The following is a 14,937-nucleotide window of genomic DNA, read 5'->3' on the forward strand; positions in this document are numbered from 1 at the left end:
GTTAATAAGCAATGTATAATTAATTACTTGGAAGCATTTTGCCATTATGTCTATCTATGTGTATGTATGTGTGTATTCACATATATTTTAAAGATTTTTAACTTGTAAATATTTTCTTAGCTTTTTCTTAGACCTGTTAACACAAATGATTTTAATATTAAGACAATTTTCTGTGAATTGTTCAATTTTACTGCTTGGGTCACTTCTGAAATCTCTTTCTTGCAGAGTGTAGAAGTTTTTGGAAAATTGCAGATGTAAAGAATTCACACTGGAACTTTACTGAGAACATTGGAATATACGTGGTTTCCAAGCTTCAGGTACTAACTTACAGTTTAATAAGTTTGTTAAGTTTTTATGTTGTTCTCTGGAACAATTTGAATTCTGGTGCTTGGGATACTGCTTCTACCTGCTCAAGTGGCTCGTTGCTAAACTCTTCCTAGGGGAAGATATTTTAAATTTTTTGTATTAAGGTAGTTGCTGACAAGTTCAACTCCTTGGTCTCAGCTCATCTAACAGTTAACAGCATTTCCTCTTGCTTAATGGGTTGTAAAGTTCATTAGCTTCTTGGTTATCGGCGCCTGATAAAGGTACACTTGAATAATTATAGATTGGGAGTGAGTTCAGAAGTTTAATCGGCTTGTAATTAAAAAAAAAAAAAAAAAAATTGGCTTTGCATTTTTCCAGCTCTGTTAAACCGTTCCCTCTCAGCTTTGGCAGAGATGCCCTGTCCCTCGGAGGGCACTTGGTTGTAATTAAATCTCCTTTCAGAGCACCTTGTATGTGCCCAGAGAGCAGATGGCAGAGAGGCCGCTGGCCATAGGTTCTGGCCGGTGCCCAGCTGCCGGATAAATGGGATCAGCCTGCCTGTGGGATGGTGGAAAACGACTTTTTTTTTTTTTTTTCCTTTCCCTATTATTATTCCGGTTGATTAACCTTCTGCTAATTGCTGGTATCCACCTCGCCCTGCGGCTCTGAGCATCGCGGGTGAAGCGCGGGGCCGAGCAGAGGGTGTGGAGCATCCTTCCTCCCGTCGCTCGGGTACCGGGAGTCTCACGGGAATACCGGGCACTCCCGGCGGGGATGCCGGATATTTGCGGCCATTTACATACAATGGATGTAGCGCTTCATTCCCACCCCGGCGCCGCGCTCCCCCATCCCCCTATCAGCTGGAAACGTTATCAGCGCTTACTTTGGGTTCTTTCCCGTAATTCCTGAGGTGGGGAAGCGTTCGCATCCCCCTCCCCCTGTTTGCAGCAGCGCGTTATCAGCCTTTCCCCCGATCTTAACCGCGATTGCGATGTTTTCAGCGCCAAGTTGCCCCGCAGCGCCGGACCTCCGGCGGGGATGGGGTGTCTCTGTCCCGGGGGGATGTCACTGTCCCAGGGGGGATGTCACTGTCCCAGGGGGGATGTCTCTGTCCCGAGGGGGTGTCTCTGTCCCGGGGGGATGTCTCTGTCCCGGGGGGGTGTCTCTGTCCCGGGGGGATGTCTCTGTCCCGAGGGGGTGTCTCTGTCCCGGGGGGATGTCTCTGTCCCGGGGGGGTGTCTCTGTCCCGGGTGGGTGTCTCTGTCCCGGGGGGATGTCACTGTCCCAGGGGGGATGTCACTGTCCCGAGGGGGTGTCTCTGTCCCGGGGGGATGTCTCTGTCCCGGGGGGAGATGTCTCTGTCCCGGGGGGATATGTCTCTGTCCCGGGGGGTAGATGTCTCTGTCCCAGGGGGTATGTCTCTGTCCCAGGGGTGATGTCTCTGTCCCGGGGGGTAGATGTCACTGTCCCAGGGGGGATGTCTCTGTCCCGGGGGGTTGTCTCTGTCCCAGGGAGGGTGTCTCTGTCCCGGGGGGGTGTCTCTGTCCCGGGTGGGTGTCTCTGTCCCGGGGGGATGTCACTGTCCCAGGGGGGATGTCACTGTCCCGAGGGGGTGTCTCTGTCCCGGGGGGATGTCTCTGTCCCGGGGGGATGTCTCTGTCCCGGGGGGATATGTCTCTGTCCCGGGGGGTAGATGTCTCTGTCCCAGGGGTGATGTCTCTGTCCCGGGGGGTAGATGTCTCTGTCCCGGGGGGTAGATGTCTCTGTCCCGGGGGGTAGATGTCACTGTCCCAGGGGGGTTGTCTCTGTCCCAGGGGGGGTGTCTCTGTCCCGAGGGGGTGTCTCTGTCCCAGGGGGGGTGTCTCTGTCCCGAGGGGGTGTCTCTGTCCCAGGGGGGTTGTCTCTGTCCCAGGGGGGGTGTCTCTGTCCCGGGGGGGGTGTCTCTGTCCCGAGGGGGTGTCTCTGTCCCAGGGGGCGGTGTGGGTGTCCCAGCCCGGGGGGGCCGTGCCCGCGGTCCCGCCCCGCCCCGCCGCGTCTCTCCTTAAAGCGCCCGCCCGGCCCCCGGCGCGCTCACCGCGCTCGCCGCCCCGGAGCCGCCGCGATGCCGCTGCGGGGCTGGACGCTGCTGCTGGCTGCCCTGCTGCCCTCCGTGCTGCCCTCCGTGCTGCTGGCCGCTCCGCAGCCCGCCTGCCCCGAGCGCTGCGATCGCTCCCGCTGTCCGGCGCTGCCCGCAGCCTGTCCCGGCGGGCCCGTGCTGGATGCCTGCGGCTGCTGCCGGGTGTGCGGGGCGGAGGAGGGCGAGGCGTGCGGGGGCTCGGGGCCGCCCTGCGGAGAGGGGCTGCAGTGCGTGGTGCCGCCCGGAGCCGTCCCCGTCTCGGCCACCGTGCGCAAGCGGGCGGCGGCGGGGCGCTGCCAGTGCACCAGCAGCGAGCCCGTGTGCGGCAGCGATGCGGTCACCTACGCCAGCCACTGCCAGCTGCGGGCTGCCAGCCGCCGGGCAGAGCGCCTCCGGCAGCCGCCCATCATCGCCATCCAGCGCGGAGCCTGCGGCCAGGGTGAGGATGCGAGGGGGATGGCCCTGGGTGCGGGGAAAACGCGGGGCTCCGGCCGCATCATCCTCATGCCGGGGCAGGATACGACTCCCCGGCCCCATCATCCTCATGCCGGGGCGGGACGCGGTTCCCTGTCCCCATCATCCTCATGCCGGGGCAGGACACGGCTCCTCGGCCCCATCATCCTCATGCCGGGGCGGGACACGGCTCCCTGTCCCCATCATCCTCATGCCGGGGCAGGACACGGCTCCCTGTCCCCATCATCCTCATGCCGGGGCAGGACATGGCTCCCTGTCCCCATCATCCTCATGCCGGGGCGGGACACGGTTCCCTGTCCCCATCATCCTCATGCCGGGGCAGGACACGGTTCCCTGTCCCCATCATCCTCATGCCGGGGCAGGACACGGTTCCCTGTCCCCATCATCCTCATGCCGGGGCGGGATGCGGTGCCCCGGGAAGGAGGGACCGCGGAGAGGAGCTGGAGGCGCGGCTCAAGCTGGGCGCTCCAGCTCAGCGAGAAGTCGGAGCAGGAATGCGATTTGGCAGCGGCTGCCAAGTGTAGGGGGAAAAAACATCCCTGTACCCAACTTAAACTTATCTCCCATCCCCTGAGGGGTGATGCTGGGCTGGAAACTGGGGGAAACTGGTGCAAGCGCTCAGCAGCGGGTACGGTGCGGACCCGGGGCCGGCTGTGCGGCTCCAGCAGAGTTTGGAAATAAACTGGAGCGCGTTCCCGTCCCGGCGCTTTGTCACAGGGAAATGCCCCGGGAAATAAAGGCAGGAATGCAGGAGCCGTTCAGATGTGATGGAGCAAAGGGGTGGGCAGAGCAGGCTGCTGCCTGCCTTGGCCCGGCTTAGCAGATGCCCTCTGATTAAGAAAATTCTTGCTGGAAATGGAGAAGCCTGATAACAGCGTGTTAAGCTCAGTCTAGAGTTTTGTGTTTGTTTTTATTGAGGTTTTTTTGAGGATGGAGATGGCCGCCGATAAGTAACAATGCGAGCCACTTCTTCAGCATTCTTTAGTCGTCAGTGCAGTCAAACCGAATGTAATGTGAGTACTCAGAGCTGCAGGACGGCTGCGAATTATTTGTGAACGGTGTAAAAGGGCATTGCCGGGTTACGAAACGGTGCCTCGGCAGCTGGAGCGGCTGGGCTCTCGCTCCGGAGAAGTTCGGAGCGCTGAGCGCAGGATGTGACACGGAGCGGGGCAAAGCCGTGCTGGGATAAGCAGGGGATGATCGTCACAAGATGCAGCCCCTAATGCAGGCTGGATTAAACCTCGTAAGCCGAGGCTGTGTATCCTTTCCAAGCCATTCAGCACCATTAAGGGGTAATGTGTAAAAATTAGCATGAATTAAGGCTTTATTTCTGAAGTGGTCGTCACTTTTTAGTAAGTCAGTGCTGTTTTAGCGAGGATTAATTCTTTTGGCATAAACTATAACTTCTGGACTTACTTCCTTTTAAAACACATCTTTTTCTACACTTTGCCATCATCTCTCCAGCAGAAAAACATTCTGATGTATAATGGCTGTGTGTAGAGTTTACAGATCAAGCTCACAGCTTTGGTGTCCACACAATCAATTTTTTGTACCCCTGGTTGTCCCCTCAGTGTCAAAGCTGTGTTGTGCTCCATGGCACGTTGCTGGCATTTGCTGACACTGGAGACAATCAAACTTTTCATGCCACAGTTTCCTGATGCCCAGTGTAAGACAATGCCTTGTGATTTTTATTCTGGATTCATGAAACCAATATTGTTTTCTCTGCCTTTTCTGCTGATCGTTTGCAGAATTGGGGCTGTGTTTGAGCTGGGAGCAATACGTGCCTCTGGTGGGGGGTAGAGAAAATGCACAGAGTCCCTGTCTGGGAAAGCCCTGCTGTTGTAGATCCATCAGGAGTAATTCCAGACAATCATTTTGCCCTGTTGCACCTCTGGAACAAAAAGAAAGTGCTGGAGAAGCCAACCAGTAGCACATGTTTGTCCCTGGGTAAGAGCAAACGTTGCTACCAGAAAAGCTTGTTTTTTTTTTTTTTTTCCATATGTAGAGAACCTGAAATAAAAAGGGGTGGAGAGTAAGCTATAAAGTGCTTGAATCAATGGTTTGAAAAAGCATTGCCTAATATTTGGCTCCTTAAATTAGTTAATTTTCAATTTTATTTGGAGTTCTTCATCAGGAGTGATTTCTCTACCTACAGACTGAGTTACCTCTAGTCAGTAACACACCCATGTAAATAATTTGGTCAGTACAATGCAACAGCACAGGGAAACCAAGAGATGGGAGCATAGAGAAAGTGTTTGGGAAGCACTTCTTGTTGTTGTTTTTAAACTTCACATTATTTCAATAGCTGGTCAAGTACAACGATGTGTATATTGTTAAAATGAAGTAAAACTTTGTAATTTTCAATTTTCATCTACTACAGTCCCCTCTCAGTGATGTTTTGTCCATTAGTGACTCCCAGGGAATCTCTTCAAATAGCAGCTGTGTTTGAGAGGATGCAGCAGAGCAGGAGCAGGTTGCTCTGGGTCTGTGTGCATAAGGGGAATGATTCCCTCTGCAAAATGAGCCTTAAAAAATCCCTTCCCAGCAGTGTCCAGCTGTGCTGTGGCCATGGGCAGCATAACCAGTGCTGCCCATCCTGCTGTGCCCTTTCTGCCTGGTTAGGGCTCCTGAGCTGCAGCTGTCACTAAAAAATCCTCCCTTTCCATCAGAGCATGAGAGACATTGCCAGAGGATGTTCAGAGCCCGTGCTGGTGCAGCTCTGGGTGTTGATACCACTGAAAATACAAATGCTCAGAGAGAAGGTGAATGTCCTCTGGGCAGAAACTGTGGCTGTGTAAGAGCATCCCACACCCAGGAGTGAGGTTAGTGCCACGAGACCTCAATATTCAGTGGTGAGGTTCAGCATGCTGGGAGGATGTTTTCTTTTTCTTCTGTAAATATGTTTTTGGTGGCCTTAAATCCCTCCTGCTGACCAAAGAAGGAATGCTCAGCATAGAACTTAAACCAGGTTTTATTCTCTTCCTCATTTTTCCCACAAGTGTTGGCAGGAGTTTTGGGGCAGTGTGTCCTTCTCTTCATGTAATGCTCTTCACACTGTAAAATATAAACTAACCTGGATTTGTCCTTTCCTCATTAACCCGAGGAAAAAGAGCATTCCTTGTGGTTGCTCTCCATTTCTAACTATTTTCTGCCTGGTTTTGAGCTGGTTTTATATGTTTTCATATTTGTATTAGGTTTACTATGTCTAATGTGGTATCCCAGTGAGCTCAGCAGCCCTCAGCTTGCTGGCATCTGTCACAGGTGGCTCACACTTGTCCCAGGCATGCCCACACCATGATGTCACATTTGGGGTTTGGTGGGAGCTCTTATGGCTTAGATTAATCAGATCATTGCAGCTTGATTGCCTGGGGAGGAGGCAGAGGTGAGGGGTAACTCTCAGTCTAGAAAGCTCTGTATCACTGAGATATAGATTTTGCTACTTCATCATCCAGTTTTCACAGTTCTGGAGACAGGAAGGGGGAAGCAAAAAAAAAAAAAAAAAAAAAAAAAAAAAAAAAAAGAATCACTCAGTTTTTTGCAAAGTGGCTGTTTTGAAATGCAGCAGGCAAAACTGCATCCAAGTGTCTCTGGGTAATGATCTGGCAGGAGGAAAGGAGCTCTGTGGTCAATAACCCATTTGTCATTAACTGAGTCCTCCTGAGGCAGCCTGAGAGTGAGCTCAGGGCAGCAGAGGATGGGAGGGAGATGGACCTGCCTGCATTCCTGAGCCTGCTGGTGCTGATGGGCTGGCACTGCTGAGCCTGGCAGGATCCAGGAATGGGGCAGGGAGAGAATCTCAGCCGGGAAATCTGTGCAGCTTGGGAACCCGGCCAGATATTTATCAAGAGGGAAGTTGATACTGTTGTTATGAACAAGGCTTTCAGCTGTTTCCCAGAAGATAATAACAGGCACATGGTGGTGGTTTTATTATTATTATTATTTGTGTGCTGAAGAAGTGTTGGGAGACTTTGGCAGGTTGCTTGGCACGTGCCAAGTCTATTAAAAATGACCCAGGAGCATCAGGTTTTTAGGGTCTGAGTGCACAAATGAGCATTCCAGTGCTGCTAAACTTCATCTCCTCCCTCAGTTGCTGTTTGGGTGGTCTGGACATCATTCTTTTCCAACTTTTCCTCAGTCTATTTTGCAGCAGGAGAAGGGAGGGAGGGAGAGAAGAGGCAGCTGAAGGCAATGGAAATAAATAGCAACATCTTTCCAGAAGAGAACCAATTCCCAAGTGTGGGATTAAAAAGCTTTTCCAAAGCCAAGTGCTCAGCTTAGAGAAGAGGCAACTGTAAGAAGTGGTTTGTCTGAAGAACTCACCTTTTCCCCTCTCCACATCTAGATTTCCTTCCTGGGGAGCAGGCAGTAATTTTGCAGTCTCCAGACTTCAAACAGTCAAGTCAGTAAACACAAATTTGGAACAAGGAGAGATTCAATCCTTTCATCTTCTGGGCTTTGAAATTTAAAGGTACCTGTGGACTGGGCAGGAATATTTGAGGCCATGAGTAAGCAGCAGGAGTGTTGTTAAGCAGGGTTTGGATGTGAGGGAGGCAGCACATCCCCAGCAGCTCTCAGGCTCTGCCGTCCAAGAAATAGGAGAAGCTGGAAAATATTTTTCAAATGTGAATTTACGTGTGCTTGGAGTGAAAGAAAGCAACGTCAGAAATAGAAACTGGGGTACTGTGGAACTTAACTTGTGTTGTAAATACAGCCATTCCTCAGTCCCAGAAGCTGCTGGGGCCTCTAGAATCTCTGGCTGGACTTGGCAGCGAGTCCCACTGCCTTTGTAACTGGCCCAAGTGAATACCTGACATTATTTTGGAGGCTGTGTTCAGGATGTAGAATAAGAGACTTTATTTTGCCTTCTACATGTAGGTCATTGTGATTTGCCAATTGATTGTCCTGTTTCAAAGAGGAGAATATAACTAAAAATTAAGCCTCCTTATATCAAAGGGCTTTAAAATAATTGATCTCATACCAATGGATACTGACCTTATATCTGTAGGTAACAGGAGAGTTATATCATCTTAAGGTTGTGAGACAGGACACAAGTGACAAGTTATTTTAAAGTTTAGTGAACTGAGAAGATATTTGCTACCTTATTTTAACAGCTGGAGATGAATTACACAGGCAGGCAGAGCAGCTCTTGAATTTCTGGGTTAATATCAGGCACCCTGGTGCACTGATAAGGTGAAGCACAAGGTTGGAGATCAGCTGGGTTGTGCAATTTGTTACAAGTGCTGTGCCAGGAGCTTGTTTCTGGAGGAAAAAAAGTGGAAAAACAAAGCAAATACGTGTTCATGTGTGAGCAGATGCATTTTCTCTGCCTTTTCTGCAGGCTGGTACCCTGTCACTGGCAGAGCCATTAAAACTCTGTGTGGTGTTGGTTAACCAAACCTCATTCTTGTCTCTAACATTTTTTCCCCATTGGGATTTCTCAGTTTTTCCATCTCCTCACTCTTGTAAAGCATTTTTTTTTGTGAGACATGGGAGAGGGATGTGCAATGAAGAGTTTCTATTTCTACATTCCCCTTTTGTAGAACTGCTGCAAGAAATCCCAGTGAGACAGAGCTATGGTGCTTGAAATGTTTCTGGTAGCACTTGGATTTGCACATATTTTTGTTGCCAGACAACGGATGGATAAAATAATGCTTATTAAATCTGGTAGCCATGCACAGAAGTTACCCAGAGGTCTAAAATTTGAAATATTTTCTGTAGCAGAGGGTAACATTAGGAGGAGTTCTCAATATTTTTCCAGAGACCACTGTCAGTGCCCCATTTCACAGACAGTGAATCTAGGGCAGGGAAAGATGAAGAGGTCAAGCCAGCAGCAGAGCTGAGAACAAACTGAGTTTTCATGAGCCCCTGCTCAGTTTTCTGCTTCTTGCCAGCATTGCTGCTCCATTTTCCATTACTTTTCTTTTTCCATTACTCTATTTTTCAAACTTTCAGGCTGCAGTTTTGGCTTTGCCCTGCTCACAGCATCGATGATCTGTCAATCTGCATCTCCACAAAATCCTCTTGGAGGAGGGAAGGACTGGGTGGACCAAGCAGTAGGAAGGAAGAGAAACCCAAACAAGTCTTTCCCCTCCCACCATCCCACCCCCAAAATAAACACAACCCCCCAGCAATCTCATGCTTCAGTGTTTGTGGTGGTAAATGGATGATTCACTCATTTTTCCAGGACAGCACAGGCCCTGTTTGGAGTGTCTGCCCTTTATCTCTGTGTAGACCTCAATCTATGAAGGTAAACTTGCCTAGCCCTTGTTTTCTTTTGTGTTCAGACACTAAAAGTGGGCAAGCAGAAGCCACCTATAAATATGAAAAATACTCAGAGGGTCCATAAAATAAAGCAGGATAGGTGTGTAGATAAGAATATCAATATTCAAATAGCTACTGTTTATAGGGGAGCAGTGAATATAATAATTAGAACTCAAAGTATCTTTGAAAAATGCATATTTGAGAGGGTGAAATTGAATCCTTCTGTCCTTTAAACCTTTCATGAGGAGCTGCAGGAGCAGCAGGGAGCTGGCAGTGCCATCCCCTCACTGCTTCTCTCCAGGTAGGGTGGCAGAAGGAACATCCACATTACTCCAGGTTCATTTCCCAGCCACTCACTGATTTCTGATGTCTACATTAAAACAAATCTGGGTGGTCTTGGAGTGATTCTTGGGACAGATGTAGAAAATACTGCCAAAGGCTGACAGATTTTTCAGGCTGTTAAAGCTTTTGCAATGTAGTTATGCTGTGTTCTTGTATTGTACAATTACAACACCCGAGTAGGAGTGGTGTCTGTTTTATTACTGTTCTGAGGGCTTTCTATCTATTTTTTCCTATAGATTTGATCCTTATTTGTATCAGCTCCATCTCACTGCAAAGTCCTGCTGCAGCAGAGTGGTGAAATCAATTCCTTCTCCAGCTGCAGAAAAGCAGCATCGTAGGAAGCTTTTTATTGGCTTTGCCCTTGAGAGGTTTTTTTGTTGTTTTTTTTTTTTTTTTTCAGGCTAGAGAGAAGTTTAAGAAGCATGAAAACAAGAACTTGTTTTTATTCCCTGGTGTCTTCATACCAGGGTTCCTGGAAGTTGAAGCTAAGTCTCTCTTAAGCAGGGATTTCTTCTGAAGATGCAGTGTGAAAGTTTCTCACATACTTAAAATGAGATCTTAATGGGTTTATAATTTTAAGAGGAATAACCAAGATCAGACAGCTGGTGGTTACATGTGGGATATAGGAATTACCACGTCGTTGGTACTTCATGGGTGTTTTGATGTTATTTTGCTGGTTCTCTGCCTGCAGTGAGTTGGAGCTGGGAGGTAAAGCAGGGTGATGACCCCACTTGGAAGGGACACAAACTGAGCAGGGCTGGAAAAAAAGGAGAGGAAAAATTATTCCTGACTCATCTGTTGTATTTTCAGCCTTCTGCAGAGAAGAGAATTGTCTGCTTTAACCTGTTGGCTGAAATATTCTATTCCTCTGTCTGCAGGAAATGGGGCAGACTCTTTTCCATAACTACCTGACTTACATTTCTTAGTGTTTCCAGCTCAGACTGGGCTGCTGGTGGTGATATTTTCGAGCTCAACACTCTCTGCCCTTGTCCTGAATTGCTTTTCACCTTTTTTCTGTGTCTGAGCACCTCCCCTGCTCATGCTCACCCTGGTGCCTGTGCAGGCACTGCTGGCACTGCCACCACAGCTCTGTGCCTTTGTCACAGGGCTTCTGGCTCCCAATTAATTTGTCATTTCTTCTGAGCCCCCCTCAGCATTGTATTAATATGGCAATGCTGCTGCAGGGACAGCATGTTCCTGCTGCCAGGGCTGCATTCCCCCTTCCCTTCCCCAGGCTCCTGCCTGTTTATGCACAAGCTGGGTCTCCTCCCACCTCACCACTGCTGTTTACAGAAGGAATTGCAGTTTCCTGTTGTTTTAGATGGAGCTGTCACTCCTCTCTGGATTCCTGCCCTCCCTGCTGACACCCAGTTTGCAAAAGTCTGATGGTTTTTGCTCCTTGCTGCTGTTAACTGTGAGTCTGTTTTGCAGGGCAGCCAGTGCACTTGGTTTATAAAGGAATTTCTGGCATTCCTGAGAGTTTTTATATACATATTTTCTCCCTGTGAGGTTCTGCAAGGGTTGCTAAAGCCCGAGATTGTTCCAATCAGATAAAATAGGGATTATGCCCATTTTAGAGCTAAATCTAAGACACTAAAGCACAAATTGCTTTTCACAAGTTGCATGGAGACTGAGAAACAGAGCTTGGACTGAGATGCACCCATCTAGGGCATTCCTTCTAAGCAGAACCTTCCAATCCTGTGACCAAAGTAATTCAGCAGCTGAATTGTAGCAAAGACATACTGTATCTGATTAACTTCCCACTTATTCTGCCTTGTAGAAAAAGTTCCTGTTTGGCTAAAAATGAAAATCTGAAATGATATAGGAACTTCCTAGAGAAAAGCTGTTACATGTTACATGAGAAATTTGCCCATTGACCATTTTCAGTGACAAGGACATCCTGAATGTACTGGATGCCAAAGGGGTCTGATTCCCACTAAGAAGCTGGACAAAGTTCTCTGAAGGCTTTGCTTTGCCATTTCATTATCTTCAAATAATTTTTGTTATTGTTTTATAAATAAATACCTTTCCCTTTCAAGCTCCTCTCAGGGCAAGCATTAATTTGTGGCCAGTAGTGAATGGGTAGAATATCAATTAAAACATGAAATTTTTTCACTTTTATTTTGTTACTCAAACATACTTTTGTTCTGTGAGTGACCACACATTGGACTGAAAAGTATCCAGTGTTACCATTAATTTGAGTGTTGTTCTGTTCTATGAACTTTGTGTAGATTCCTTGTTTTGTTTAGCTTGGCAGCTCTTTTGGGTTTGTTTAAAGTCAGTGATTAAAATGAATGAGTTTCTGCTTTTGGATTAGCAGGGAGAATACAAAGTCCTTGTTGAAGACTGCCAAGAAAGAATTGATCATCTAAATATTATGATGATGAAAATGGACTTTAGTTTCTCTTTGCACGTGTGCATTTATGCCAAATAGCAATTTCACTTAAAATCCTCACTTGAATCTTGCAGTGGTTCTTGTTGCAAGGACATACTTTAAGTGAAGACCAGATTGGTGCAGTTTAATGTTTGGAGAGATTTCAAACATTTTATTCTACCATTATTTAGGGCTATGAAAATATTTTTGTTTTTAGGGATGTCACAGTAATACAGACTTTCCTCCCAGAAACCTGTGAAGTGTCTTGAGTTTCTGCATGGATTATACAGGAGGAAAAATAACTGATGCAATAGCATCTGCATTAACAAGGTGCTGTGGTTTAGACCTCTCAAAATTCCCTCCAATGACCTAAGAGTTGCTCTTGAGCAAATTGCCTGTGACACGTAGAATGTTGTTCCTTATTTTCTTAGGTTTGCATTGCATAATACCCTTTTTTTGGTGAATTACACAATTTATCCTTGAATAGGAAGTGGAATATTTAGGCTTGCAGTATTCTGTAATTTAAAAAAGGAAAGTGTGGCAGCAGATTCCCACACTTTTTCCTTGTCTCTCTCCAGCAGGTTTGCTGATCCTTCTGTTTTCAGGGAGCTGAGCACCTTTGCTGGAGTTTTTTTGTCCCCATAGTCAGAGGTTTGAAGGTTTTTATATGGCATGAATGGAAGTTTGTGCAAACACCAGCAGCTGGAGTTTTATTTGGGAGGGTGGAAGCTCTCCAAGCACAACTTGGTTTGTGGTTTGTGTCAGTAGTCACTGGTTCTGGCAGCCCAGAGCTTTCCTGAGTGCTGGGGCTCTTTTGGTTTCGTTCTGCAGAGAATCTCAAACCCAAGCCATGCTTTCAAACCCCTGTGTGTGTGTCTAAACAAGTGGTGAGTGCAGGAGGAAATAATCACCTCTTTTCAGCAGTTGGGTTGCTTAATATCTTTAGTTATCCCATAGACTGCAGCCCTTCAGTGAGGGTGGCACAGAGAGCTGCTGGGATGTGCTTTCCCCTTTCTTTAAGATAAAAAGTCCCCTTAGATGGGATAAGTACTTTGCTCCTTACTTCAGTCCTGATGAAGGAAAGCAGAACCCCATTTTTGAAAAAGGGAAAGCAGGTGAAAAAAGTGGGTGGGGAAAAGCCCCATGTCTGAGACGTGCCCAAAGCTTTGTGTGGAGACCTGCTCTCTTCTCTGTGCCAAGCCCTTCCAGAGCAGCAGACACAGCTCCCAGCAGAAGGAGAGAGGTTACTTTGGTGAGATTTCTATCTCCAAAGCATCTCCTCAGGTTAGCTCAAAATAACCAGCAAAAGCAGCATGTGTGAGCTGTGAGCATCATTGCATCGAGGCCACTTTGAGTAATGACCTAACCAGAACCCAGATCTTAATTTGCTTTTTGGCTCCTCTTTATGAAACCAAATTACTTCAGTTGTTTACAGCTGGGTGTGCTTTTTTTCATGGCTTGGTACTCTGTCTTGCTCTCCTAGCAGTCTGTTTACTGATTTATTAGCCCTGTTTATGCCAGTTGGCAGAGATTTGCTCTCATTTCAGGGCTGGCAGCCAGCACACCTTTGAAGTCCTTGAAGAATTAGTTGCCCTGGGAATTCTTCATGCTATAACCTATTTAGCTTTTAACCTATATAAATGTATTTTGGGGGTTTTTTTGGTCATTAATTGAATTCACAACAATCATGTTTATTATGTCATTAATAAAGGTTTCTTAGCCATGCTTGTGGGCATTTAGGGCATTGTGCAATAGTTCAATAAAAACGTTACAAAACACAATAATCAAGGCATATAAATAGAAAGAGGAGCAGTCTGGGGAGATCTGAACGTCAGAGCCTGGAGGTATTTAGGAACTGGAGCTTTGTTCAAGCCCAACTCTCAATGATTTAGAAACAAACTGAAACAATACCACCTCCACCAAAAAAAAAAAAAAATCTTCCCCCAAACTAAAACCAAAAACATTTGTTTTCTACTAAAGCCCTGAGCTATTGGCACAGCTGGCAAATAGATGTGTCAGAGAGAAGAGGAAAGTATAGCTGGTGAAGTTTTCAGGTTCACTGCTGGATTCTACAGAGGTTGGTGATGGCTGGGAACTGCCCTGTGGTGGTTCAGGAATGAGCATCTGCCCAAATTCAATTTGTAATGTTGGGTTTTTTTTATGCTGAAATGGTGTTTCCATTTAGGCTTCCCCATGGTAGTTTGTGCCTAGGTTCAAATCTTAAATAAAATTTCACATCGAGGTGGTTTCTTGTAAGAAAGATCAGTGCAGCTCTCAGCTCCCCCATGAGTAGCTCAGTAAAGAGCAATTAGCTTGGGTTTTTTTGCCCTCCATTCTTCTTTATCTCAGTGATAAAAGACATTTTTAGTGTATCAATACTTCTACTACAGCCTTCAGATTTTATGTTGATGATAAAGACAGGAATTTTTTTGTTAACATTCATCAATTAATTAATCAAGATTCGTACATTGACTGTTGTTTATTTGGTTTAAAAAGGTATGTTTTCCATTTGAATGGGCAGTGGTTCAAGAGCAGTTGCAAAACTGTGTTACACAATGCAGGAATTCCTAATACATAAGCAATAGGCAGGCGTGGACAGCTGCTCTGAGCTTTTTGGGTCAGTATGCCATGAATTAGTATTTATTATCTAACTTCTTCAAAGAAGGGAATTCTGAACTTTTTTTTTTTCACTCTGCAGTTTAGTTTGGGACTGCATGAGGGGGTGGATTATGGATAAAACACTGTTGCCTCTGAAATCCTGGCTTTTGTAGGCTCCAGTTCCAAGGGAAGGCAGCTCTGAGGTGAAGGATTAGCAGTCTCACCATGTACAGCCTGGGCATCCTTTTTCTTCTTCAATAGCTAAAAGCAGAAAAAGATTGAAGGCATGAAAAAAAAAAAAAAAAGCTGTGTTTTGCCTGTGTGGTTCCCTCATCTGTGGAGCTTTTTTTTTTTTTTTTTTTTTCCCAAGGGCAGGATGTGACCTTTGGATGTCTGCAGCATTGCAGCTGAGATGAAATCATTTTATAAGCAGTGATCAAAAAGCATATCAATGGCTGCAGCAGTG

At 47.0% G+C, this 14,937-nt stretch overlaps 1 protein-coding gene across 1 annotated transcript in view; it reads left to right on the top strand.

Moving 5' to 3' along the window:
* The first annotated feature begins 2,356 nt into the window (after nucleotides 1–2,356).
* HTRA1 (HtrA serine peptidase 1) overlaps nucleotides 2,357–14,937 on the top strand; it is a 31,700-nt gene continuing 19,119 nt past the window's right edge. Inside the window, exon 1 of the mRNA XM_079312255.1 lies at nucleotides 2,357–2,861. Coding sequence (XP_079168381.1) covers nucleotides 2,408–2,861 — 454 coding nt within the window. The 5' untranslated portion in view covers nucleotides 2,357–2,407. The remainder of the gene's footprint in view (nucleotides 2,862–14,937) is intronic.

Source organism: Erithacus rubecula, assembly GCF_903797595.1.
Source record: "Erithacus rubecula genome assembly, chromosome: 9".
NCBI lineage: Eukaryota > Metazoa > Chordata > Aves > Passeriformes > Muscicapidae > Erithacus > Erithacus rubecula.